The sequence below is a fragment of the Desmodus rotundus genome, chromosome 13 (assembly GCF_022682495.2).
Source record: "Desmodus rotundus isolate HL8 chromosome 13, HLdesRot8A.1, whole genome shotgun sequence".
Lineage (NCBI taxonomy): Eukaryota > Metazoa > Chordata > Mammalia > Chiroptera > Phyllostomidae > Desmodus > Desmodus rotundus.
Genome location: NC_071399.1, coordinates 22,984,490 through 23,012,254, shown reverse-complemented (window position 1 = coordinate 23,012,254; position 27,765 = coordinate 22,984,490). Strand labels below are relative to the sequence as shown.

Genomic DNA, 27,765 nt, shown 5'->3' with positions numbered 1-27,765 from the left:
AATATAAAGCTACAGTAATAAAGGCAGTATGCTTTTCCATAAGGGTAGACATACAGGTTAAAAATATAAAATAGAGATTATAATTAAAAATCCACACACATGTAGTCAATTGATTTTTGAAAAAAATTGCCAAGGCAATTAAGTGAGGGAAAGGATAGTCATTTTAGCAAGAAGAAATGGAATAATGGGAAACCCATATGGCAAAAATAAAAATAAACTTAAACACATACACCATGATTGAGTCAAAGCATATCATAAATACGAATATAAGAGCTATAAAACCATGATGCAGCAGAGAAAAAAATGATAAATTGTACCTCATCAAAATCAAAAACATTTCCTTAAAAAATTCTTATAAGGAGGAAATCGTGATCTGATAGCAAGAATAAATAAACAATTCTTACAACTCAATTAAGAGCATGAAAATCCTTTTTGTTTTTAAAAATTAAAAAAATAGATTTGAATAGGTTCTTCACCAAAAATGACATACAAAGCTATTAAGCATGAAAATATGTGCAACATCATTAGCTCCTAGGGAAGCATAGATTAAAGCCAATAAGAGATCATACTACATACGCAGTAAAATGATTCAAATTAAACATATGAACATACCAATTCTTGGTGATGATGTCACACAACCTGGAATGGCTACAAAAATGGAAATGTAGGGCCCCTTGTTCATAAAGGATACTAAAATTAAAAGTTTTTTCCTTTCTTCAACAGTCTTTCTCTCTCAGTTGGTCATGGTGTTCTTTATTTGTAATTGAATGTCTTTTTAAATAAACATTTTGATTAACATGAATTGCACTGTTCATCCTTATATTGAACAATGCCAGCAACTGCAAATATCAGAGCATTTAACTTCATGCAGAATCACTGAAATTACACAATTCATCTCGCTTGTCCCTGAAGGAAGCTTTCAAGCAGGCCAGGAAAAAAATACACACCAGATTCTGGAAGGTAGAAAGGAGGAAGAGAGTTTCCCCAGACAGGGAGTGCTAGGGAAGTGCTGGGCCTATTTTGGTGTGTGTTTCCATCTACTTGAAAAGAATGTGTATTCTCAATCACCAACTTACGCCATACACAAAAATAAATGCAAGGTGGATAAAAGATTCAAAAATCAGTTGTAACACCATAAAAGTCCTAGAGGAAAACATTGGCAGGAAAATCTCAGACATTCCACACAGCAACATCCTCACAGACACGTCCCCTAAAGCAAGGGACATAAAGGAAAGAATAAACAAATGGGACCTCATCAAAATAAAAAGCTTCTGCATGGCTAAAGAAAATAGCATTAAAATACAAAGAGAACCAACAGTATGGGAAAACATATTTGCCAATGATACCTCAGACAAGGGCCTGATCTCCAAAATATATAAAGAACTAACACAACTCCACTCCAGGAAGACAAACAACCCAGTTAAAAAATGGTCAAAGGACTTGAACAGACACTTCTCCAAGGAGGACATACAGAGGGCCCAGAGACATAAGAAAAGATGCTCAGCATCACTAGCCATCAGAGAGATGCAAATTAAAACCACAATGAGATACCATCTCACACCAGTCAGAGTGGCCAACATAAACAAATCAACAAACAAATGTTGGAGAGGATGCGGAGAAAAGGGAACCCTAGTGCACTGTTGGTGGGAATGCAGACTGGTGAGGCCACTGTGGAAAACAGTATGGAATTTCCTCAGAAAACTAAAAATGGAACTGCCCTTTGACCCAGCAATTCCACTGCTGGGATTATACCCTAAGAACCCTGAAACACCAATCCAAAAGAACCCATGCTCCCCGATGTTCATAGCAGCACAATTTACAATAGCCAAGTACTGGAAGCAACCTAAGTGCCCATCAGCAAATGAGTGGATCCAAAAACTATGGTACATTTACACAATGGAATTCTACACAGCAGAGAGAAAGAAGGAGCTTATACCCTTTGCAACAGCATGGATGGAACTGGAGAGCATTATGCTAAGTGAAATAAGCCAGGCGGTGAGGGACAAATACCATATGATCTCACCTTTAACTGGAACCTAATCAACAAAAGAAAAAAGCAAACAAAATATAACCAGAGACATTGAAGTTAAGAACAATCTAACAATAATAGCCAGGGGGGAGTGGGAAGGGGACAGTGAGAAGAGGGGATTACAGGAACTACTATAAAGGACACATGGACAAAATCAAGGGGGAGGGTGGAGGTGGGGGAGGGAGGTGGGTTCAGCTGGGGTGGGGTGGAGGGATGGGGAGAAAAGGCATACAACTGTAATTGAATAACAATAAAAATTTTTTAAAAAATACTTTAGTATGGTTAATAGAAATGCAGAAGTTCCCAACCAAAAAATTTCTTAAAAGGAATTACAGGTATTTGGTGAAGAAAATTATTTTACATTGCTTCTGGTGACATGGTGCAAACATCTCCTGAACAGTAGCAGATGTCAGTGTTGTCAAAACTCAATCCCATATTAAGGCTGAGCATCTGCACGATGCTGACAGTGTAGAACTCCAAAGATGAACCTTCTGGATACTAAATATAAGAAAAATAAAGAAAAAAGATTCAGCTAAGAATCCTATTTCAGTTATTTTTTAAAGCAATATTTACTATAATCAAAAATTAGTATGTGACATTCACTTTTAAAATATATTTTTGCATCCAAGGTACCTATGTCAATGCAACTGGAGTAGTTACATAAGCATCTGGGTGAGAGATTAATTAAACAGGGACCAACAAACACAAAAGTCTCATTTCAAAATACTATTAATGACAACAGCAGCTATCTTAGAGCATTAAACACCACATTATGTTGCTTCTTTGTATTATTTTGAACAAAATGCCTCTCATCTTTTAATAACCAATTTTACGTTTTCTTTGTAGAAAGCAGCCTCTAAATGGGTCTCAATGATTTCTACCTTCTGCTATTTGTGTCCTTGAGTGTAAGCTGCATTTATGCACATACTTCTAGTTAACTGAATACAGCAGAAGTGATGGGTCATCTTTTCTAAGACAGGTTAGATAAAGACTGACTTCTTGGATTCTATGAATCACTGTCCTCACTCTGGAGGAAGCCAGCCAGCTACTACGTCATGCAGTAGGCCTATGGAGAGGTCCGCATGAGGTCTTCCAATAGCCACGTGACTAAGCTTGGAAGCAAACTGTCTGTGTTGAATCCTGACATAACTACAGCTCTAGCTGATGCCCTGATTTTGCCCACTAAGCTGCTCCTAGAATTTTAACCCATAGAACTGCATTTTTACATGTGCTAAGTTTTGGTATAATCAGTTAGACAGCAATAGACAACTCTGCACCCTCAGAAGGTATTGTTGTTCTCCTTCGTATCATTCCCAGTTCCTTCACACAGATGTTTATAGCAGCTTTATTTATAATTGCCAAAACTTGAAGGCAGCTATGATATGTATCCAAACAGCAGGTGAATGGAGATGTAAACTGTGGCACATTTAAGACAATGGAATATTATTCAGCACTTAAAAGAAATGAACCATAAAGTAATAAAAAGAAATGGAAGAACCTTAAATGCATATTACTAAGTGAAAGAACCCAATCTGAAAAGGATACATACTATATAATTCCAGTTATATGACATTCTGAGAAACAGAAAATTATGGAGACAATAAAACAATCCATCGTGGTTGCTGGTAAGGAGGGGAAATATTAATAAGTAGAGCCCAGAGGATTTTGGGGGAGACAGTGAAAATGTTCTGTATGATACCATAATGATACCATAATGCATATTTATGTATATGTATATATACACCAATGGCATGGATGAATTTGAGGGCATTATGCTAAGTGAAATAAGTTAGACAGAGAAAGACAAATGCTGTATAATTTCATTTATGTATGGAGTCAACCAAACTCATAGAAGCAAAGAACAGCTTGGTGGTCGCCAAGGGTGGGTACTGTGGGGTGGCAATCAGTCAAAAGGTACAAACTTCTAGTTTCTGGGGATACAATGTACAGCGTAGTGACTATAATTAATGATACCGTATTATATATTTGAAAGTTTCTAACAGAACAGATTTAAAGGTTCTCACCACACACACATACAGGAATACTAACAACGTGAGATGATGGATGTGCTAACCTTATTGTGGCAATCATTTCACAATGTATACACATATCAAATCATTACACTGTAAACCTTAAAGTTACATAATGTTATAACAAGTATACACCAGAAGTGATTTTAATCTTTTTAATCTGTCAATGGCAATTTGTTTCATTTTAGTTGCTACTGAAAGTCAACCAACTGCACAAATTGGTCGGAATGAAAATCACAGTACACCCATCTTTTTCTGAAGCACTCTCAAGTTAGTCCCCTTTCCTACTTTTCATATAACTTGTTGTAAGTGGAACACAACTCTGTAGTAAGGGCTCATTCTCACTTTCCTCAGAAGTCAGTAGATTATGAATATTTGATAGCTGTTTTTTCCTACAAGTCTTTTCCTCCTAAACATAAATACTCAAGTGCAATTATAAAATAAAATAAAGTAGAAAATGAATATTGATGAAAGCATACCACTATTCAAAACAAATTTTGACTGACAAAGGTCAAATATGATTTTAAAAAACAATATTACATTATGATCAGTTCAATTTTTAAATGTTCTATTTTTTTAAAGATTTTATTTATTTACTTTTAGACAGAGGGGAGGGGAGGGAGAAAGAGAAGAAGAGAAACATCCGTATGTGAGAGATATGTTGATCTGCTGCCTCTCCCACACCCCCAGCTGGGGGACACAGCCCACACCCCAGGTATGTGCCCTGACTGGGAATCAAATCGGAGACCTCTCAGTTTGCAGGCCAGCACTCAGTCCCACTAAGCTGCATCAGCCAGGGCTAAATGTTCTACTTTTTAAAAGCAATTATGTAGTTTAATTTTATGCTCCAAAATTAGTAATTTAAAATACTATTAAAGAATGAGTAAACTATGTAATACATTTATTTATTCTTTAAAATACTTAGGAAATTTTGAAACATGAAAATAATGAGAGCAAATTGGATATTAATTACATACCAGAGCAACTCCTGCGACAGAGTCCTTATTACATACTCTTCCAGGAGGTATAGCTCCTATAAAACTCATTTGTTTCTTGAAGCTAAAAGATAAGAATTTCCTCATGATTTCATTTAGGGGTGGTATATTGATACATTTTCATAGCAACAAACATTAGTGAACAATCACTATGTCCTAAGCACCATGCTACTCTGCATTAAGCTAATTTAAACACATTTTTCTCATACCTACAATGTTAAGAATATTTCAATATATACTTGTAATTTTCTCTTTTGGTAAACACTCAGAAGTATAGTAAGGATAAAGCCTAACAGGTATGCCAAATGCATTTGCATTAATAGTTATAGTTTTTATTCTGGTTCCTTCCACATTTATAGCCCTAAAAATTCAATTTTCTGTGACTTTCTAATTCATTTATTCACTAAAAATGAATAGATTTCAAAAATGAATAGATTTCTTTTCTGTGCATAAGATTCCAGATGATGAAAAAATTCAATACATTTTTATTAGAAAATAAAACCAAAAATTAATGAGATGAAAAACAAGATGTAGACACAATATAACAGGTAGCAAAAGTTTATAAGCCAAGCAACATCAAAGAAATTGTATCACTCATAATTAATCCCCTTTAGTTATTTCAATGCTTTTATGTAACTTCACTTTTATCAGGTTATTTTATGGCAGTTGATAGAAGTTTTTAAGTCTCACTTCACATTAGGTCATTGAGGGCAAGAACTATAATTACTTTTTTTCCCCATTCCAATCATGTCTACTGAATATATAGAATACAGTATGTACTAAATAAATTCTTATTTTTCATAATTAACATGTGAAATCCTTTTCCATTATTTCTTTAATTCTGTACAAATACAGAATACTATACTCACGCAAGCAAGTATGCAACATGATGAGTTTGTAAGGCATGTTTGGATTTCCAATCCAAAAATCTGAATAATATATAATTAGGATTCCCAACAGTAGAAATTTTGTTTTTATTTGACCAGATTTCTATGGCAGATATTATAACAGTCAGTTTTAACTGAGCAAGCATCTAAAAAGAGAAGGTAAATGAAAATTTTTAAATAAATTTGATATTAAACATTTATAAAAATACATTTAAGACATTTAGTTGCCTGCCCTGGTGAATACCTAAGGCCCCACCCCCTTACAACTTAACAGGGTCCCCAAACAAAGAAATAGGGCCAAAATGAAAGAACAGAGCAAAACTTCAGAAAGAGAGCTAAGTGATGAGGAGATCGCCAACCTATCTGATGGAGAATTTAAAGCCCTGGTAATCAAAATGCTCACAGGTCTGATTGAGCTTGGTCAAAAAATGAAAAAACAAATGAAGGATACCCAAAGTGAAATAAAGCAGAATATTCAGGGAACCAGCAGTGACAGGAAGTAAACCAAGACTCAAACCAATGATTTGGAACAAAAGGAAAAATAAACATCCATCTAGAACAAAATGGAGAAACAAGAATTCAAAAAAGTGAAGAGATTCTTACAAACTTCTGGGACAACCTGAAACATTCCAGTATCCGAATTATAGGGGTGCCAGAAGGAGAAGAGGAAGACCAAGAAATTGAAAACTTATTTGAACAAATAATGAAGGAGAACTTCCCCAATCTGGTGAAGGAAATAGACTTCCAGGAAGTCCAGGAGGCCCAGAGAGTCCCAAAGAAGTTGGACCCAAAGAGGAACACACCAAGACACATCATCATTAAGTTACTGAAGATTAAATATAAAGAGAGAATCCTAATGAAGCAAGAGAATTATCTACAAAGGAGTGCCCACAAGGCTGTCAGCTGATTTCTCAAAAGAAACCTTGCAGGCCAGAAGGGGCTGGAAAGAACTATTCCAAGTCATGAAAGGCAAGGACCTACATCCAAGATGACTCTATCCAGCAAAGCTGTCATTTAGAATCGAAGAGTAGATAAAGTGTTTCCCAGATAAGGTCAAGTTAAAGGAGTTCATCATCACCAAGCCATTATTATATGAAATGTTAAAGGGACTTATCTAAGAAAAAGAAGATCAAAAATATGAACAGTAAAATGACAACAAACTCACAACTATCAACAAATGAACCTTAAAATAAAAGAAAGAAAAACAAACAAATAAAAAAACTTAGCAAACATCTAGAACAGGAACAGAATCAGAGAAATGGACATTACATGGAAGGTTTTCAGTGGGGAGGGGTAAGGGAGGAATAGGGGAAAGGTACAAGGAAGAAGAAGCATAATTGGTAGGCATTAAATAGACGGGAGAAGTCAAAAATGGTATAGGAAACAGAGAACTCAAAGAAGTAGTATGTACAACACATGGACATGAACTAAGGGGGAGTGAACGCTGGAGGGCTGGGGAGTGCAGGGGGAAGGGGGGAAAGGGGGAAAAATGAAAAAACTGTAATAGCATAATTAATAAAATATAATTTTAAAAAGACATTTAATTTGGTAGTTTGATCATGGAAACTCTTCAATAGCACAACCAAATACTATATACATCAAAATATATTACATATACTTTTACAAAGTGTATAAACAAAAGGGGTTTTAAACACTTACAGTGTTAACAAATCCAATTATCTGAATAACCTTCTGTGTTACAGCCTTTACATCAGAGCCCATGTAATCAAACTGAAAAAAATCAATTATTTTTAAAAACTAGTGAATACCATTAGCATATCCCATACCCTTTGTATATACAATGGACTATATTCTACATTAGTGATAGGACTACATTCCAATTGTAATCCAAGAAATGGATAATGGTGTATAAATAATGATTTCTAAAAATAAGTCATTTCATTTTAATATAATTTATATAATAAATAAAAACATTTAATAATATGATTCTGGTTTTTGTCTTCTTTGTTGATACTGTTATTTTTTGAAAACTCTAATGATAGTTCTAAAGTTATACATTTTTATTAAATTTATTGGGGTAACATTGGTTAATAAAATTATATATGCTTCAAGTATACAATTCTTTGAAGCACCTGACTAGCTCATCAGTAGAGCACGAGTCTCCTAAATACGTGACTTTAAGCAATGTTTAATGCACTTAACTTGTGTCATTAATTATTATTTATGAAAGGTGAATCACAACTTTTTAAAATGGGGTATTTTATAAGTAAGTGAGACTATATCAAACTAAAAAGCTTCTGCGCAGAAAAGAAACTGCCAGCAAAACAAAACAAAACAAACAAAAAATACCAACTGAATGGGAGAAGGTAGTTGCAAACAACAGTTCTGACAAGGAGTTAATATCCAAAATACACAAAGAACTCATACAACTCAATGCCAAACAAAAAGACAATCCAATTAAACATGGGCAGAAAACCTGAACAGACACTTCTCCCAAGAAAACATTCAAATGGCCAACAGATATATTGAAAAGATTCTGTCCACCATGGTGGACAGAAGGGGAAGGGACTAGTCAAAGAACATGTAGGAATGACCCATGGAGATGAACAACTGTGTGGGGTTGACGGTGGGAGCGGGGTGGGCTGGGCAAGGAAGGCAAAGGGGGGAAAGATTGGGGGAACTGTAATAAAGTAACAGTAAAAAAAAATTAAATAAATGAAAAAATTCTCAACTTCACTAGCTATTAGGGGAAATGAAAATTGAAACTATGAGATACCACCTCATACCTGTCAGAATGGCTATCATTAACAAGACAAGTAAGAATTAGTGTTAGAGAGGTTGGAGAGAACGAGGAACCCTCATTCACAGCTGGCGAGAATGTAAACTGGTACAGCCACTATGGAGGTTCCTCAAAAATTTAAGAATATGTAGTATATAAAACTGAAAGCAACAAATGAACAAATAAGAAAACAAACAAAAACTCAGAGACACAGACAAAAGTATGGTGGTTACCAGAGGGAAGGAAAGTGGGGAAGGTAGTAAAGGGTGTACAGGGTCAGATTTGCGGAGATGGAAGACGATGTGACTTTGGGTGGGGGGCAAGCAGTGTGATACACAGACCAAGTATCATAGACATGTGCACTTGAAACCTATGTAATCTTATTGACCAACACCACCCCAATAAACTTAATAAAAAGAAAAAAGAACGAACAGAGTTACCATATGACCCAGTAACCCCTCTTCTGGGTATCTACCTGAAAATTGTCAAAACGTTTATAAAGATAATAGACCTCTGTGTTCATTGCAGCACTATTCATGCTGGCGAGACATGGAAACAACTGAAGTGTCTTTGACAGATGATTGGATAAAGATGTGGTACATCTACACCCGGCATAATCAAAGATAAAGTACTGTCATTTGTCTTGCTTTTAATCTTTATCTTTGGTTTTATTTATTTATTTACTTACTTGTTGTATTTTTCCATTACCATTTATCTCCCTTATAACCCCCTTCCTCCTGCAATCACCACACTGTTGCCCATTTGCATGAGTCTTTTTTCCTTTTTGCTCCAACCTTCTATCCCCAAGCCCCCTCCCACAGCTGTCATCCTGCTCTCTGAATCTGTCTCTATTTTGCTTGTTAGTTTGGTTTGTTCACTAGATTCCACAAATGAGTGAAATCATATGGTATTTGTCTTTCTCTGACTGGCTTATTTCACTTAGCATAATGTTCTCCAGGTCCATCCATGCTGTCGCAAAGGGTAAAATTTTCTTCTTTTTTATGGCTGAGTAGTATTCCATTGTGTAAATGTCCCATAGTTGTTTTATCCACTCATCTACTGAAAGCCACTTGGGCTGCTTACACACCTTGGCTATTGGAAATAACACTGCAATGAACCTAGGGGTGTGTATGTTCTTTCAAATTAGTGTTTTGAGTTCCTTCAGATATGTTCCCAGAAGTGGGCTCGTTGGGTCAAAAGGCAGATCCATTGTTAGTTTTTTGAGGTATCTCCCTACTGCCTTCCACAGTGGCCGCACCAGTCTGCATTCCCACCAACAGCGCAAAAGGGCCCCCTTTCTCCACAACCCCGCCAGCACTCACTTTATTTTCGAACTGCAGGATTTATTCCCTCTACATCCACTAAAATTACTCTTGTATTTGAGTGGACATCTTTTATCTTAACCTTAGCCTTTAAATTCGTTCCATATTTATGAAACAGATGTTTAATGTGTAATGTTCCCCTTTATTGCCTTCTTCTTGTTTATTATGCTTAAAATTCTGATTACCAACTTCTGATTGCTTTGTAATTTTACAGAAATATGATTTTAGAGCACGTGTTGGCTTTGTACAGGGTCAACTTAGCTATAATAAAGAACTCCCCAACTCTTTTGTGAACCAGGAGCTTCATTTTTTTTTATCCCTGACAACAGTTATATCCACATTTCCCTGCCTCATTTTTACTTCTTTGAGAATCAACTGACTTCCTTTTGAGAAAAATATTTTTGTTTATAACCTATGTATTAAAATATTAATGGCTGAATGTTTTGTGGATCTAAACCTGTTATTTTTTTGTTTTGCTAACCTTGTTCACTGTGGCTAATTTTCTTATGGATTTTGAACTTGTACATGGCTCATATCAATCTGTGGGAATCCTGTTCGAAGTAGTATTCCTCCAGGGAGAAATACCATTTGTCTTCATTATGTGCCCTCAGATCTTGCCAACCTAGGACAAGATAGCCTCATCTCTTAGAGTAACGGTGGGGGGAGGGAAGGAATGGGGACAACTGTAACTGAACAACAATCGAAAAAGAATCACCTAACCACCTACGTTGCATGAATTCAAAATTGAAACACGAGATCTGAAAAATAGTTGTGAATTCTCAGTACGAAAATTTTGTTCAATTGTTTTTCTGGCACTTCATTTACTTAGAACTGAGAACAAAACAGATAGGTTGTTTTGTTCCTTTGCTTGAAAGGGATGGCACATGTGTTTAGTAGACGACCCTACCAATTAGGCTGAGGCAGCTAAATATTGCACGTGGGGTTGAGGGTTTGGGGAAATTCTAATCTATACTTTCACTGAGAATGTAGTCCTTTTGGAAAAAAAAGGAAAAATAACAGACAAGGTTTAGAAAATGAAAAGATGCTTCACTTTACAAAAGCAATTGGAGATTATATATACAAAAAAAATAAATTAACAAAAACTTGGCTTATTCACAATTTTAAGAACTTATTAACTGCTCAAAAAGCAAAATAAACATAAAAATTTCTTTAAAATTGGTATTACATCATTGAAATCAAGTTAGAGACAAACGTTAAATAATTTTAAAGGAATAATGTATAAACAAGGACCTACCAGATTTTTATCCACAACAATATATATTTTGAGGTATTGAGGGAATAACTTGAAAAATTCCACTCTCTGAAAAACACACAACATGAATACTGAGAAATTTCTAAAAATGGATCTTTTATTGAAATTATTTTCAAAGATAGATTGAGAGACATGTTGCTACCAATTATATAACAAGGCTATTTCAAATACAAAATTCAGGTACTATTAGGAAAATCCCAATACAAATGTACCTGGGTTAAAAAGAATTTTTACTGAGCTCACAAGCTACATAAGAACCCAGGTTCTTTGATGTGAGCAATAGCTGAAGTTGGAAATATTAACGTTATAGCGTGTAGCCTTTCTTTCCTTAGCCTTGTGATAATTCTCACAGTAATCTTCCGTATAGGCAGACTTATCAGTTTATCGGGAAACTACTTTTGGCAAACAATAGTTTTTAAAATGTTACTAAAGCATGATCAAAGGTGTTCACTAGGGCTAGGGATGTTATTTATGGCAGCTGGCAGCTGTTTGTGGAAGAGAATTAACCGCTTTGCTCTACGTGTCCTATGTAAGCCCTGGATGCCATTCATTTCTGAACCTTCGGGAAACACAGACTTAACTTACAAAGTCAGATCACATAATATTTACACCATGTAAATTATCAGACAATTGAGGAAAAGGAATAACTTACATTAATTATCCAAATGCCCACGTCAAAATTAATTTTTTGTTCTCTTTAATCCTATATTCACATATCTGTTTCCAATTGTCAATTACTATGTTTTTGCTACACTTTCATCTGATAACAAGCATAACAAAGAACTTAATTTCATTTTCTATTTATTTTAAAATTCATGCAGGTATCCCTTGAAAAAGTAAAATCTAATATTTGCAAGTCATCGAATTTTGCTCTGAAACTAATTTTATTTCACAAAATTATACTAAATAGATTAAAATTAAAGAGTCAACACTTACTTCTGATTTTTTTCTATAGTGATACTCTGAATTATTATAACTGTAAACATCACTGTCCCTTAAGAGAGGAAGGTTAAGGTTATAACCTTTGTCTTCATAAATCACGTGTATGAATTCTGATACGGTCTCCATGGGTTCTATTCCATATGAGACGTTTTTCAACTGCAACGTTCCCCTGAATGTTGAAATAATCAAAACATCTAAAATGATTCTACCAACACTATAATCTAATATTCTAACGAGAAATGTTGGTCAGGGCTTTTTGTTTCCATTAAGAGTCACCTTATTGTTTCTACTTTATCTCATTATTTTTGATGTGTTTCCCAGAACTGGACCAGTAATACCATAGGGCATGTATTGTTTTATATCATAACTGTTCCAAGAAAAATATTTCAAAGAAACTATGATGGTGGCGTGGAGCCACGTGCTGAGACAGTTTAAGACCCCTCCCTAGGGTATAGACTTCCTAAGCGGGTCTGCAGCACCTACAGGCGCTCTTTCCTTTGGTCTTAAGGCCCCTCCCTCTTTTGAGACACCTAAGTCTCCCTGACACTTGATGTCCTAAATAATTTGTGTGGGCTGAACTGAAGACACTACCTGGCTAAAAACAATTAGAGCTGAGCCAAAGTATCTATCAGATTGAGGCTTTCTACATCTGTCAACCATCCTAGGAAATTACGAGAACATAAAACACTGGGGAAAACTAAAATACAGAGAGATCCAGCAACACCCCCTACACGCAAGACTGCTGAAAGCCTCAAGCAACAGATCCTATCAGAATCAGCAGTAGCTTCCCATCAGGAACAGAGGCTGTCAGGGCAACCATCTACTGTATCAGTAGTTCTTGCTCACTCCTTAGGGAATTAAAGTAACAAAGGTGACTGCAGGACCAGAAAAGATATGTAGAGGATCAGCTCATACACTAGCAGGATCTAATACTGGCAAACGAGGTTTATTTCCATTGGTTACAACCTGAGTCCCGAACAAGTGTTGAGTGACACAAGAGAATTTGGAAAGCCTGCGATATATCCATAGTAATTGCAATCCATCTGAAAAAAATACATGAAGAAAAACAAATGAATAATGTATTTTAAAAATAGATACCACATAAATGTCATTTTCATGTATTATTACATTAGCTGCCTTAGTACATTAATATGAATGACAACCACCTAATGAAGCTGTGCCACGTAGAAATAAGAACTAGTCCAGATTATTCATTTTCGTGAGTGTATAAAATTATACTCTAGAAGTTTCAAAGTGTTCATATTTTTAAAGGAAATTCAGAGTAAGACATCTGTACAGAAAAGTAACTTAAGTCTTACCTGATTTAACAAAGGGTTAGCCTTCTGGGTGTCGTGTTGGTCATAAGAATAAACAACGGAAACTGATGATAAAAACGATCTGGGCGGAAAGCACAGAAAACATGCTCAAGTTGTAAAACAGAAAACAGAACAAATATTCTCCATAATAAATTTTTCATCTTATTGGAGAATTTAAAGTAGTGCCAATTATCTTGGCACACCCTATTTTCCAAATACCTCTCTCATTTACAATAGAGTAGGCACTGAGGGAGGCATTTTAACGCCAGTGACATACACTACCAAAATTCATGCTAACCAACAACCCAAATTCCGGGAAATATCAAACAGTGAAACAACATAGGTCCCAATTTCCAGCACAGAACTTTCAAATCTTTGTCTTTATTGTTCACTGACTCCAGATCTTAAACCTGAATCTCAAATTAAAATGTAAGGTTAGAGTGTAACCTAGAAAGATTTCCTTGACATTGCTACAAACTCATTCACTAAGCTTAACTAAGTCCCAAGTTCTTCTTGATAAACTGGGTCAGAATTTTCTTTCATTATCCTCAGTGTCTGTTCAGAAACTTGGCACCGCCCCTGCCCAATCACCCCACACAGCCTCCATGTCACCTCACTTTCACATAACCTGTGCCCGTCCTCACCTCTCACCTTTACCCCCGGAAGATGACTACTTTGGGTCAAAGCAAACACTCTACTGGTGCTACACATCCCATTCTGTGCCATATGTTGAAGATGCATATGTTTTTCAGCCCCATCATTTTAAACTCTTCCTCTCTGTCTTTTATCCTAACACTATTTAAAAACTGTATTATCAAGTCATTACTATCCGAAATAAGTCTCCCTTGATTCTGTGTCCTACTATAACTATTCCTATACATTTCCAATTTGCGACCTATCTTTTAATAGTTGATTTTTTATTGTATTTCTTCCATTACCGTTTATCTCCCCTATACCATCTTCTACCTCCACCCAGCCCTTTACACCCCCACCACATTCACCACACTGTTGTCCATGTCCATGAGTTCTTTTCCTTTTTCTTTCTTTCTTTTTTTTAGAGAGGGAGAGAAACAGCAGTGTGTGAGAGAAACACCAACTGGTTGCCTCTCTCACATCCCCAACCATGGATCTGGGCTGGGCTGCTACCCAGGCATGTGCCCTGACCAGGAATCGAACCAGCAACCTTTCAGTTGACAGGGTGACGCTCAATCCACTCAGCCACACCAGCCACCACTCTTTTTCTTTTTTGTCTCCGTCCCTCCTCCCCTCAACACCACCCCCAAAGCTGTCAGCCTATAGCCTATTTTTATCAAATAAGTAATCTATACCCAGTTTCTTTGTCAATATTTATTCACCATGAAACTGCTCTGAAAAGATTCATAACCACCAGAATGTCAAATCCAAAAGGCAATTTTTAAATAACCATTGTACTGAACTTCTAGCATCTTTTTTTGGAACCTGTACCCACTCACTCTAATCACACATCATTCTTCTGCTTCTCTTCCAGCAGTCAGCCAACAATAATCCATGGGCCAAATTGGGCTGGCTGCATGTTTTATAAATAAAATCTTATTGAAATACAGCCAGACTTATTGGTTTACATCTTGTTTATGGCTGCTTCTGCATTACAGTAGTACAAAATTGCTTAGTTTCAACAGAGTATACAGCATATTAGCTAATAATATTTACTGTGTGGCTCTTTACAAAAGAATTTTGTCAACCCCTGGTCTAGGAGGGCATAGTCTTCCATGTTCCTCTTTGTTCTACCTGTCCTGAAATATTGGTCTTTACCAGGATTCAGTCTTCAGCCACCAGTTGATTTATTACCACTCTATAAGCTCTCCTTTAAAAATATAGCCAAACTATTGATTATTGCAAAATCTATATCTAATTACCAATCTCTGCTCAGAGATTCACATTCCTATATTCATATACCTAGTGGAAAACCCGCTTGGATATCACATAGGCACTGCAAACTAAACTGAACCCTTTCCTCACATAAAGATCTCCCTTGTTCATATTTCTCAATGAATTACACTGGAACCGACCCATCTTCTTAAGCAACAACTAATTTATCCAAGATTCCTCACCAATCACACCAAGTTTCCCAATCACATTACCAAATCTGTCTTCAAGGTCTACTGAATGTTTTATTTCCTGTGCTATAACCTGTAGCATACATTCAAGCCACCAATCATCACTAACCAAACAATTATATACCCTACCTCTACTTTGCCCCTGAAAATCAGCCTGCAAGACTCAATGAGCCTATGTAATGTACAAAATGTTTGTACATTCTTACACACATTTTGGCTTCCAACATCCTTACTGTGGCATGACAGATCTCCTACAACCTGGTTCTACCTACTCCCCTTCCAAACCCTTTACTCTTATCCTCCAGAAAATGTGTTCTTCAGTAATTCACACTGACTTTTTGCACACCACAGAATCTACCTGGTCTCACAGCCCCACGTTTTACACATGCTTTTCTCTGAACAGAATGCCCCCCTATACTACCCTATAAAGGTATCTTCCCTCAAGATACAAGCCATCTCTTGTCTGTTTCTGAAAGCCTCCCTTGATTTTCAGACTGCTGTTTACACATGTGTCATAATATCATGTTATAATAAAATTCTCCATTTTTCTATTAATGTGTCTAAATATACCTTTCTGCATTATCAGTTATTTAAATGTGGACCATATTTTATTGTCTTTAGTATGCCTGAAACTTTACCCAATAACCAGCACACAAGAGATATCAAGGGCATATAGATATCAAATATACACATGAATTGAAATGCTCCTATTCATAGCTATTTTTATAACTCAAGAAACCACAGAATTAAAATTTAAAAGGATAAAATAATTACTTACTGCTTTGTGAGATGGACAAAATATGGTCTTCCTTTTATTGTAATCATATAAGCAACCTGTAACATAAGAATTCAAAATACTTTCAACAATACTTGTAAATAATATGTTAAATGAGGTTTCCTGTCAGTTATGCCTTTACAATGTTGTCAAAATTAATAACAATATATAATCACTACATATGATTATATGTATGATTATATATTATTAGCTTCCCTTCCCGCATGGATATCTGAAGCTTCGGGATTCTGAAGTGAGAACAAGGTGGTAGAGCCCCCACATGCCTGCTACGCACCATTACTCATATTTCTGAGAGAGAAGCTTACCTGATGGTTGCTATATTTTGGCTTTAACACATACCACCAATCCACCATGGTGAAGGTAAACACCAAAGGTGCCTACCTCACTTGAGAGAACCTTCTGCTTGCTTACTCCAAGCCATCCTGGAAAGTAAATTTCCCTGCTCATTGGAAGAGACCCTCCTGAAAGAAAGAACTACAGGAATGCACTACACCTCCAGCAACATAACACAGCAACTACCATTGCCCTTTGCTTATCCAACTAAACAATGAAACTCCTCTGGAATAGAATGTGGAAGAACAGAGAGACAGCAGACATACATGTGAGGAGAACCCTCTAGAACATACAGAAAATATGAGTCATTAAATTATTTATTTGGTTAATATTTAAAGATTATTTTAGCCAGAGAAATAGCCATTTGAACGTTTTCAGTTCCTTCACTTTGTGCTATGGCAGAAACAGATTCTTTGCAGCAGATGAATGGTCTAAGAGGGGCCCTCGGGTGGCACACTGGAAAGAAGTGGAGCCTGCAGGGGGCCTTGGGAACTGTGCCCTCTAAAAAGCCCTTGTTGTTAAGGAAACATGAAAAATAAAGGGACCTATGATAGCAGCAATAGAATTTTAAATCTGCATAGCTTACCAAGAAAAAAAACTACTATGTAACTAACAAGAAATGTACAAAATTGATGTCCAGAGTTTCTAGAACTTTACATGCATGACATCCAACTGTGTGGGCTGAACTGGACCCCTCTAAACTTATATGTGACTCCAACCCCAGGACCTCAGAATGTGACCTTACTCAGATAATGAAGTTACACAGATGATGAAGTTAAAATCAGGTATCATTAGTGTGGGCCCTAATCCAGTATCACTGGGGTACTTGTCAAGAGTAAATGTGGACACAGACATGCTCAAAGGCAGAATGTCATGTGGAGATTCGTAAGAAGTACACATTCGTCTATGAAGCAAGGATAGGGGGCTGCAGCAGATCCTCCCTCACAGTCCTCAGAAAGGACCACCCTCACCAGCACCGGGATCTTGGACTTCTAGACTCCAGAACCATGAGACAATAAATTTCTGTTGTTTAAGCCACATCTTTTGTGTTACTTTGTTATGGCAGCCCTACAAAACTAACATACCAAATTTCGATAAAAATTAAAAGAAATGCTAAAGAACAGGATCAAATTTTCCAAAAAATAAAAACTTGAAATAACAAAGCCATAGGTAATATGTGTAACAACCATGATTAAAATGAGAAAGTGATGGAGAATTTCAGTAGAAGTGTAACGCCATTTCTATACCCAATTGCTGAAAAGTAAGTAGTCTTTTCAAGTGCATATGGAACGCTATCCAAAAAAGACCATATGTTGGGTGATAAAGCAACTCCCATCAAATTTTATAAATTAATATTATATTTATAGACAAACAACAAACAATTAGAAAATGAGCTTAAGGAAAAAAATACCATTTATTAGAGTGTTAAAATTTGTCAAAAAAAACCCAGAGACTAAATTTAACAAAAGATTTGCAAGACATCTACATAAAAACTACCAAACCTTAGTGAAGGAAAATTTAAAATATATAGTAAGATATATGGTGTACATGAATTGGAAGACTCAATGTTATTCAATTTCCACTAAGCTGATCTATAGATTGAATACAAATTCAATAAAATCCTAGGAGATCATTTGTTGATATAAACAAGGTAGTTGAGCTTAGAAATGTCAAGGTAATCTTGAACAATATTAAAGAAGTAGGAATACCTACACAAACCTATATAAAGACTTCTCATAAAGCTACAGTAATTAGGTCAGTGGACTATGAACCCAAGTACTGAAAACTAATTCGTAGGCAATGAGTAGAGATCTCAGAAAGAGCCACAAACACACATTCATCCAATCTTCAATCATGTCATACCGCAAGACAGTGATGGACAATGGCCTTCGGTACATCCTTGGAGAATTGGGTACCCACAAGGAAAAAATAAATAAAACGTGACCCTTCTATTATGTGATACAAAATCAATTCCAGATAGATCACAGACTAAATGTTAAAAGTAAAGCTTCTAGACAAAAAAGAAGTAAATTTTATAACCCTGAAGAAGGCAAAAATTGCTTAAGTAAAATGCAAATAGCAGTAGACAAGAAATAAAAGATCAATAAATTGAAATTAATTAACAGTTATGTGCTAAGAGAATGAGAAGATAAGCCACAGGCTGGCAGAAAACATATAAAAGACACATCTGATGAAGGACTGTTATTCAAAATATACAAAGAAGTCTTATAATTCAACAAAAACATTAAATAAACAACCCCATTAAAATAGGCAAAACACCTGAACAGATGATGCCCCATCAAAGAAGATATAGAGACAGCAAATAAACATATTAAAGATGCTCCATTAGTAAAATGCAAGTTAAAACAACAAGATACCACCACACACCTATTAGGATGGCCAAAATCCAGAACACTGACACCACCAAGTGCTAGTGAGAGTGCAGAACAACAGGAATTTTCACTCATTGCCAGTGGGAAAGCAAAGTGATGTAGCAGTTTCCTATAAAGCTAAACATACTCTTATCATATGATCAAGCAATCAAAAAAGTTGAAAATTTGTATCCACACAAAAACCTGCACACAGATGTTTACAGCAGCCTTATTCATAATTACTAAAATTTTCAAGCAACCAAGATGGTTGGTAGATATATGGTAAGATATATGGTAAGATATATTCACCTTTGGTAGGTGAATGAAACTGGTACATCCAGACAATGAAATAACATTCCGTGTTAAAAGGAACTAAGTTACCAAGCCATGAAGAGACATGAAGGAACCTTAAATGCATATTACTAAGTGAAGGAGGCCAATGGGAAAAAGCAATTTAGTGTATGACTCCAACTACTGGGTTGGCCAAAAAGTCCACTTAGTTTTTTCCATAAAATAAAAGACACATTTTTCATTCTCACCAATAACTTTATTGATCTGGATATTTTGAGGATGTTGGCTATCTCCTGCTATTGGCTCCCAGTGGGTAGAGGCCAGGGGTGCTGCTAAACATCTTCCCATGCATAAGACAGCCCCACAGCAAAGAATTATTTGGCCAAAATGTCAGTAATACCAAGAAACTTGACAAACCACTTTTGACATATTCGATCAGTCACAGAACTTTCTTCATACACTGCACAAATCTTTTTATTTGCATTTCAGTTACATTTTCACCTGTCTTGAAATAATAAAGTATAATATGCCAAAAATGTTGTATATCTTCTTTCATCTTCAATATTAAAAATGACTGTACAAAAATTCACCAATTTTGTTGTTTTTCCCCCAAAATAAAAATGTATTTGATGTACTAATACTAGAAGTTAATTAAAAAACAAAACAAGCTTTTCTTTTTCAATTACAGTTGACATTCGATATTAGTTTATATTAGTTTTAAGTGTACCTGCATACAGGTCAATTATATAATTCACAAAGTGATTCCCCTCAATAATTCTAGTACCCATCTAGTGCCATACGTAGTTATTACAATACTGTTGACTATATTCCTTATGCTACACCTTACATCCCCATGACTACTTTGTAATTACCAATTTGTACTTGTTAATCTCGTCACCTTTTTCACCCACCCACCTGGATCCCTCTCCCATCTGACAACCGTCAGTTTGCTCTCTGAATCTATGACTCTCTGCTCCAAACAAGCTTTTCTTTTTTTTCCCTATTGTTGTTCTATTACAGTTGTCCCAGTTTTCCCCCATTGCTCTCCCCTGCCCCGCCCACCCACTCCCACAGCCAGTCCCCATCCTGTGGTCCGTGTCCAAGGGTCATTTATGCCTGTTCTTCAACTAGGCCCTTCCTCATTTTTCCTTCCTTATCCCCCCCTCCCTGCCCCTCTGGTGTCTGTCACTTTGTTCCTTGTTTCCATGCATCTGGTTCTATTTTGCTCATTTGTTTGTTTTGTTCACTAGGTTCCTGTTATAGGTGAGATCATATGGTATTTATCTTTCACCACCTGGCCTATTTCACTTAGCACAATGCTCTCCAGTTCCATCTATGCTATTGCGAAGGACAGCAGTTTCTTCTCTCTTTCTGCTGCGTAGAATTCCACTGTGTAAATATACCATAGTTTCTTGATCCACTCATTCACTGATGGGCACTTAGGCTGTTTCCAGTACTTGGCTATTGTAAATTGTGCTGCTATGAACATTGGGGTGCATAGGTTCTTTTGAATTGGTGTTTCAGATTCTTAGGGTATAATCCCAGCAGTAGAATCGCTGAGTCAAAAGGCAGTTCCATTTTTAGTTTTCAGAGGAAATTCCATACCGTTTTCCACAAGGCTGCACCAGTCTGCATTCCCATCAGCGGTGCACTAGCATTCCCTTTTCTCTGCATTCCCACCAGCACTTTGTTCGTTGTTTGTTGATTTGTGTACGATGGCCATTCTGACCGGTGTGAGGGGGGATCTCATTGTGGTTTTAATGTGCATCTCTCTGATGATAAGTTTTTTTTTAAAGCACGCTATATGACAGCTGTCACAATACAACCTAACGAAATCGTTTCAAATGAAGTTACAGACAACTAAGCACTACTAGAGCCATTGCACAGAAAAAAACCAAATGAACTTTTTGGCCAACCCAATACTCTATGCTGGAAAAGACGAAACTATGGAAACAGTAAAAAGATCAGTGGTTGTCAGGGGTCAGTGGGGAGAGAAGGATGAATAAGAGCACATAGGATGTTTAGGGTAGTGGAACTCTTCTGTATGATTCTATAATGATGTATGTCATTATACATTTGTCGAAACCCCTTAGAAGGTGCAGCACCAAGAGCAAACTCTAACATAAAGTATGGACTTTGGGTGGTAAAAATAGGTCAACGCAGACTAATCAGTTGTAACAAATGGTCCATTGTGGGTGGGTTATGGATAGTGGGGGCGTTGGTAGGGGCAGGGGGCGCATGGGAATTTCTTGTTTTCACTCAGTTTAACTGTGAACCTAATGCTCCTTTAAAGGATATATCTATTTTTTTAATAAAAAGTTAAATTCTGACCATCAAAAGAAACTATTTCAAAAGTATGAAGCTGGATTGAGAGGTATCTGAATGCATTCTGACAAGTCATGGTCCAAGTACGTAACGTATTCCTACAAATAAGTCTCAGAAGAAAATAAAACGTGGGCATAAAATTAAGGAGGCATTTTACAAATGAGAAAACAATTGTGGTCAATATTTATACAAAGAGGTGTTCAATATAATTACTAATCAGAAAAAAATGTAACTTAAAACCAAAATGAAATACTACTACACAACCACCAGAAGAGCTAAAATAAATGAAAATGATAATATATCAATCTTGGCAAGAATGTAGACACCTCAAAAACCTTTACATTGCTCATGGGACTATTAATTGGTAATTAGAACATTGGCAGTATCTTTCAAGGCTAAAATAAACATATACACGTGTGTATGTATATCTATATATCTATGTGTATATTTGACTTTGTCCATAAGAGATATTAACTAGGTAGCTAGATAGAGCCTGTGACACTGGAATTTCATTGCTGGGCATACGCCCAACTGAAATGACTAAATATGTAACACAGACATGCGAAACTGACCAGAGCAGCTCATTCATGATAATCCCACACTGGAAACAATTCATATGTTCAGGAACAGTAACAAGAACATGAAATTATGATGTATTCATACAGTGGAATCCCATATAGCAATGCAAGAGGATAAACTGAACTACAAGCAACAGCACTGATGAATCTAAAAGACACGAGGTTAAACAAAAGCTGGACAAAAAGATTAACAGTATATGATTGTATAATCATACATACATTCATGTACATATGTGTATATATTTATTTAATGTATGTGTGTATTTATGTGGAATCTCATATGTATCAAGAACAGAGAATCTATGCTGATAGAAATAAGAATAGTGGTAACATTTGGGGGGATTGACTGGGAAACCACAGGAGGGCCCCTTCTGGACTGCTAGAAATTCTATATCCAGAAACCCATGGTATTAAACAGGTGGTTACAGTGTGTACAAAATGTTAATAGTAGGCAAAAGTGACTTACGATGATAGAAAGCAAAAGGGTGCCTCTGAGGGGGTGGGCATATGGAAATTTTCTGGGATGATCTTTATCTTGATTGGGGTATTGATTATAAGAATATGTACATTTGTAAAAACTCAAGGAACCATACACTTAAAATCTCTGCTTTTCACTGTATGTAAATTTATACCTCAATAAAAATATCTCAGTGATGATTTAAGAAATGCAAATTTAAACAACAATGAGATAACACTTAGTCCCTCAGAACAGCAGAAATGACAACTTTAAATTATACTCATTGAAGTATGAGCCATCACTGTGATCACATCTGGAGCGTGAGCAGAATTTATTGAAGAGATTGATGGCAGAACTTATCTCCTTATAATTGTGGGACTGAAGTCACCATTTCTTGCTAGCTGCCAGCCAAGGTTGCTTTTAATCATAAAGGCTGCCTACAGGCTGCCTTGCCACAAGGCCCCACAGGGCAGTTCCCAACATGGCCGTTTATGTCTCCTTTGAGGCCACTGGGAGAAACACGCCACAAACAAGCAAAATATAACCAAAGACACTGAAATTGAGAACAGGCTGACAGTGACCAGAGGAAAGAGTGGAGGGGATTATAGGGGAAAAGGGTGAAGGGTTTGCAGGATCTATTATAAAGGACACATGGACAATATAACAAGGGGGATGGAAACAGGGGAGGGAGGTGAGGAGGGTTTGGGTAGGGTGGAGGGGTGGGGGAAAAAGGCAGAAAACTGTACTTGAAAAACAATTTAAAACTGTTGAAGAAAAACCTGTAATTTTTTATTTTTGGAATTTTCCGTTTAATATTGTTGTTCCACAGTTGACTGTGAATAATTAAATCCACAGAAAGCAAAACCATGGATGGGGAGGAACTGCCATAGCTTGGGAAATCATCTGGGCCAGGACTAAGGGGCCAGAAAACTCAGTAATAAAGATAAACACTGTTTGAACGCACTATTTTAAATAATCAAAATTAATGCAAAATTTTATGACAAAGAAAAATACCAAAATTTTAAAGGAAGACAGTATCCGACGCTGACTCACTTCACTCACCTCATCCTCATCTTGGTCCTGGGGGAACCCAGCTTTTTGCCACCCTCTTAAATTTTACACCCGAATCAAGCTCTTTGCTTGCCTTTCCTAATCCGGGCCCTGGTGGCTCCTATCCTTAAAATCTTTCATCCCCAACAGAAATACACACATACAGGGTCACACATATTCATGCACATTAAAATGCCCCATGCTGTGACTCTGGTCTGAACTGCCAGCGCTGCCTCCAAGAACTGAGTCCCTGACTATATTCAGCAATGCTGGTCTTCACAGTAAAGACAACACAATTTAAGACACACAAATATTGTTTCCCATTACATTGTTTTCTGGATCTTTTTCAGTGTCAGAAGATGAAATCTTTTCAGGAACGGTGGTCTGCAGAAATGTTTTATGAGGATCTAAAATAAAAATAAGCAGTTATTTTAGTGCCTGTTATATTACATTATCCACTTGTAAATCCAATCCTGCATTTGTTTCTCTCTGTTACTAAAAAAAACTTTGTATAATCTATGTATCTACTCTTCCTTTCCACTTTTTTGTCATTCTTACTACATATTTCTTAACCCTTGCCAAGATCCCATGATTTTATTTTCTCTTTATCTATCTCTATACATACACACACACACTCACACACTGATTAGGCAGTTGGACAACTGGACTTAGTAACAGTGAGTAACAAATACAGTGTTACTGTGTGCAAAAGAAGTGTGGAGATGGGAACAACACAGGTGCATCGGGAAAGAGGGAGCATTTTCAGGGAAAAGACAGAATATTGAACACAAGGGTGATCTGCAGCTTACAGTGGAGCAGGTTGAAGACAGCAATCAGCCAATCAGGAAAGTCTTAAGATAAATAGCTTCTTTACAGCAATGCAATTATTTTTTACAACAGCAGAGTTTTGAATGTGGCCATGTTTCATTTTTGTCTATTTTACAGACAAGGAAACCATTCCAGAGAAGCTGAAAAGATTAGACCCTGAAGGAAAGGGCAAGGATAAAGTGGGTGGGGCAAGCGAGGGGCCCAGTTAAGGGACTAGGCATCAATCCTGAAGCAAAAAGTACAGCCCCCTATACAAAGTCAGAAGCCTGGGTTGGCAGGAGGAACAATTATCTGTGCTTACCAGGGCCTGCCTGCAGACCACGAAGTCCCGTGAGAAGGACCAGAAGAAAGAACATGGCTCCGTTGTCCTGGAACCCCGCTGGCCGAATAACAGCAGTTGAGGCGTTGAGGCCAGTAAAGGTGCAGCTCGCGCAGGGTCGCAGAGCCAGGACAGGCGCCACACGGAGGGGCAGAGCTTGTGCCAGAAAACGCAGGGCTCTCTGCTGCCCCTGGAGGTGAGTTGGCATAAAGCAGGTGGGCAGGTGAAGGCTCAGCTTAAGGAAGGAAAGGCTGTGTGATTTTCAGTCCTCACATTAGGGTGGTGTTTAATGAGGCTTTTTTTTAAATTTTTATTGTTATTCAATTACAGTTGTATGCCTTTTCTCCCCTTCCCTCCCCCCCACCCCAGCTGAACCCACCTCCCTCCCCCCCATCCCCCCCCCCTGATTTTGTCCATGTGTCCTTTATAATAGTTCCTGCAATCCCTTAATGAGGCTTTTGTTTGTATCATTTACTTAGGACAAAGAAGAGGAGGAACAAAGATAAAAATGCTCAAGTTACTCACAGCAAACAAATATCTGCCTATTACATTATCACACCATCCAAACAGGAAAAATGCATTATTTGCAAAAACTGTTGCACACTTTTCTAAATTTAATTGTTGAGTACTCCATTACCAGACATCTATTTTATGCAGAAAACCCCATATAATCCCCATTCAAATTCAGATGCTTCAAAATAAAAAACTTCTCTAACCCTGGCTGGTATGGTTCACTGGACTGAGTGCTGGCCTGAGAACCAAAGGGTTGCTGGTTCAATTCCCAGTCAGGGCACATGCCTGGGTTGTGGGCCAAGTCCTCAGTGGGGGTCATGTGAGAGGTAACCACACATTGAAGTTTCTCTCCTTCTATTTCTCCCTCCTTTTCTCTAAAAATAAATAAAGTCTTTAAAAAAAACAAAACTTCTTTAATATCACATTATTACTGCCACACTGTATAATAATTCAGGCCCTAGTTTTCACTTCTTTATGGGACAAAATGGCAATGAGCTCCCTGAGTTTTCTTTTTGCCTCATATATCCCAGGCTGGGTGCTACCGAAGCCAATGACTTGGAAACACCAACACGAGCAGACAAAAGAAAAAACTAAATAAAAAACGCCCTCCTTTCCCTAGCCAAAGGACCAAAAAAGGGGGCAATATAGCAAGACAAAAAAACTTTTAACAACTTACCTACGTGCTACATACCACAGGAAAGAACCACAGCTCCATTCCAACTCCATCAACAAAGGCAGAGCAGGGAGCCCAGACTCCCGCCCTGCTGGCTCTAACAGGATGCCCCTCTTCCCCAAGCACCAGGGCGGTCTCAGAAATGACCAAGTGGGAAGACAGAACTTTTATTCCTACCCACAATGCCACCTAAGGTGCTGTTGGAGACTTTTTTAAGGAGTCTCATGAGATAATAACCAAAATGTCAAACCAAGACAAGAATCTCAAACTGAATGAGAAAACATAACAAATAGCCAAAAGATGACAGAGAGATGTTGGAATTATCTGATGACAATTTTAAGGGAGCCATCATAAAAAGCTTCAATGCAAAATTAACAACATATCTGAAACCAATGAAAAAATATGAAGTCACAGCAAAGAAATAGAAAATACAAAGTAGAACCAAATGGAAATTTTAGAATGAAAAATACAATACCCAAACAAAAAACTCACTGGGTGAGTTCAACAGTAGAATGGAGAGTACAGAAATTAGAATTGATGAACTTAAGATAGAGAAGCAGAAATTACCCCCTCTGAATAGTGCAGAGAAAATAGACTGTAAGAAACAACAAAAACAGAGATTTAAAGACTTTGGGACTATAATAAAAGTTCTACCATGTCATTGAAGCCCCAGAAGGGAATAAAGAGGGACTGATAAAATATTTGCAGGCCAGAGGAGATTGGCAAGGAATATTCAAAGCAGTGAAAAGCAAGGACCTACAACCGAGTTTATTCTACACAGCAAAGCTATCAGTTACAATTGAAGAACATGTAAAGAGCTTCCCAGACAAGAAGCAGCTAAAGGAGTCCATCACCACCAAATAAGTATTACATGAAATAAGGTCTCCTTTAAGAATAAGAAAAAATATGAATAAAATGACAATAAATACATGTCTATCAACAATTGAATCTAAAAACAAACAAACAAAAAAAAACCAAACAGGCCCAACAGCAACAGACTCAGCCACAGAGAACATTTTGACAGTTGCTGAATGAGAGGGGAGTTGGGAAGACTGAGGAAAAGATGAAGGGATTAAGTACACATTGGTTGTTACAAATAGTCATGGGGATATAAAGTACAACAGGAAATATAATCAATAGTATTCTAACAAGTATGTATGGTGCTAGATTTATTGGAATGATCACTTACAAATTATATAATGTCTATTCACTGGGGTGTACAGTTCAACCTAATATAGTATTGTATGTCAACTGTAATTGAAACATTTAAAAATGATTTCAATTCAAAAATAATATAGTCCTAGTTGTTTATTTTTCATTTTGTCTCCCTTGCCTGAGGAGATATATCAGAAAAAAAAATTCTACAAGCAGTGTCCCAGATTTTACCGCCTATGTTTTCTTCTAGGATTTTTATGCTTTTGAGTCTAACATTTAAGTCTTTAATTTATTTTGAATTTATTATTGTGTGTGCCATAAGAAGGTGGTCTAGTTTCATTTTTCTGCACATATCTGTCCAATTTTCCCAACACTATTTACTGAATAAACTATCTTTAGTCCATTGTATGTGCTTGCTTCCAAATATTGACTATAAAAGTGTGGG

General features: G+C 36.8%; 2 protein-coding genes across 2 annotated transcripts in view; both read right to left on the bottom strand.

Annotated features, from left to right (window-relative positions):
* Positions 1 to 11,312, bottom strand: part of LOC112306697 (disintegrin and metalloproteinase domain-containing protein 5) — a 30,759-nt gene extending 19,447 nt beyond the window's left edge. Inside the window, exons 1-5 of the mRNA XM_071220143.1 lie at positions 11,259 to 11,312; positions 7,601 to 7,672; positions 5,924 to 6,087; positions 5,037 to 5,118; positions 2,391 to 2,527 (exon numbers count right to left, since the gene is read on the bottom strand). Coding sequence (XP_071076244.1) covers positions 2,391 to 2,527; positions 5,037 to 5,118; positions 5,924 to 6,087; positions 7,601 to 7,663 — 446 coding nt within the window. The 5' untranslated portion in view covers positions 7,664 to 7,672; positions 11,259 to 11,312. The remainder of the gene's footprint in view (positions 1 to 2,390; positions 2,528 to 5,036; positions 5,119 to 5,923; positions 6,088 to 7,600; positions 7,673 to 11,258) is intronic.
* A 401-nt stretch (positions 11,313 to 11,713) lies between these two features.
* On the bottom strand, positions 11,714 to 25,192 carry LOC139440488 (disintegrin and metalloproteinase domain-containing protein 5-like). Its single transcript, XM_071220142.1, has 7 exons — positions 24,962 to 25,192; positions 24,160 to 24,239; positions 16,409 to 16,464; positions 13,538 to 13,616; positions 13,185 to 13,261; positions 12,299 to 12,387; positions 11,714 to 11,835 (listed from the first exon to the last, which is right to left on the bottom strand). Exons 1-7 carry the CDS (start codon positions 25,185 to 25,187, stop codon positions 11,714 to 11,716), a joined length of 729 nt encoding a protein of 242 aa, XP_071076243.1. The 5' UTR covers positions 25,188 to 25,192.
* Positions 25,193 to 27,765: the final 2,573 nt, after the last annotated feature.

Excerpts from the sequence above, each read along its gene's own strand:
- LOC139440488 (XM_071220142.1), bottom strand. The coding sequence starts at position 25,187 with ATGCCAACTCACCTCCAGGGGCAGCAGAGAGCCCTGCGTTTTCTGGCA. Across the intron at positions 12,388-13,184 it reads AACACTTGTTCGGGACTCAG|GGGAACGTTGCAGTTGAAAA; the intron begins GTTGTAACCAAT and ends TTCAACATTCAG. Across the intron at positions 11,836-12,298 it reads CGTGATTTATGAAGACAAAG|GTTCAGAAATGAATGGCATC; the intron begins GTTATAACCTTA and ends TGTTTCCCGAAG.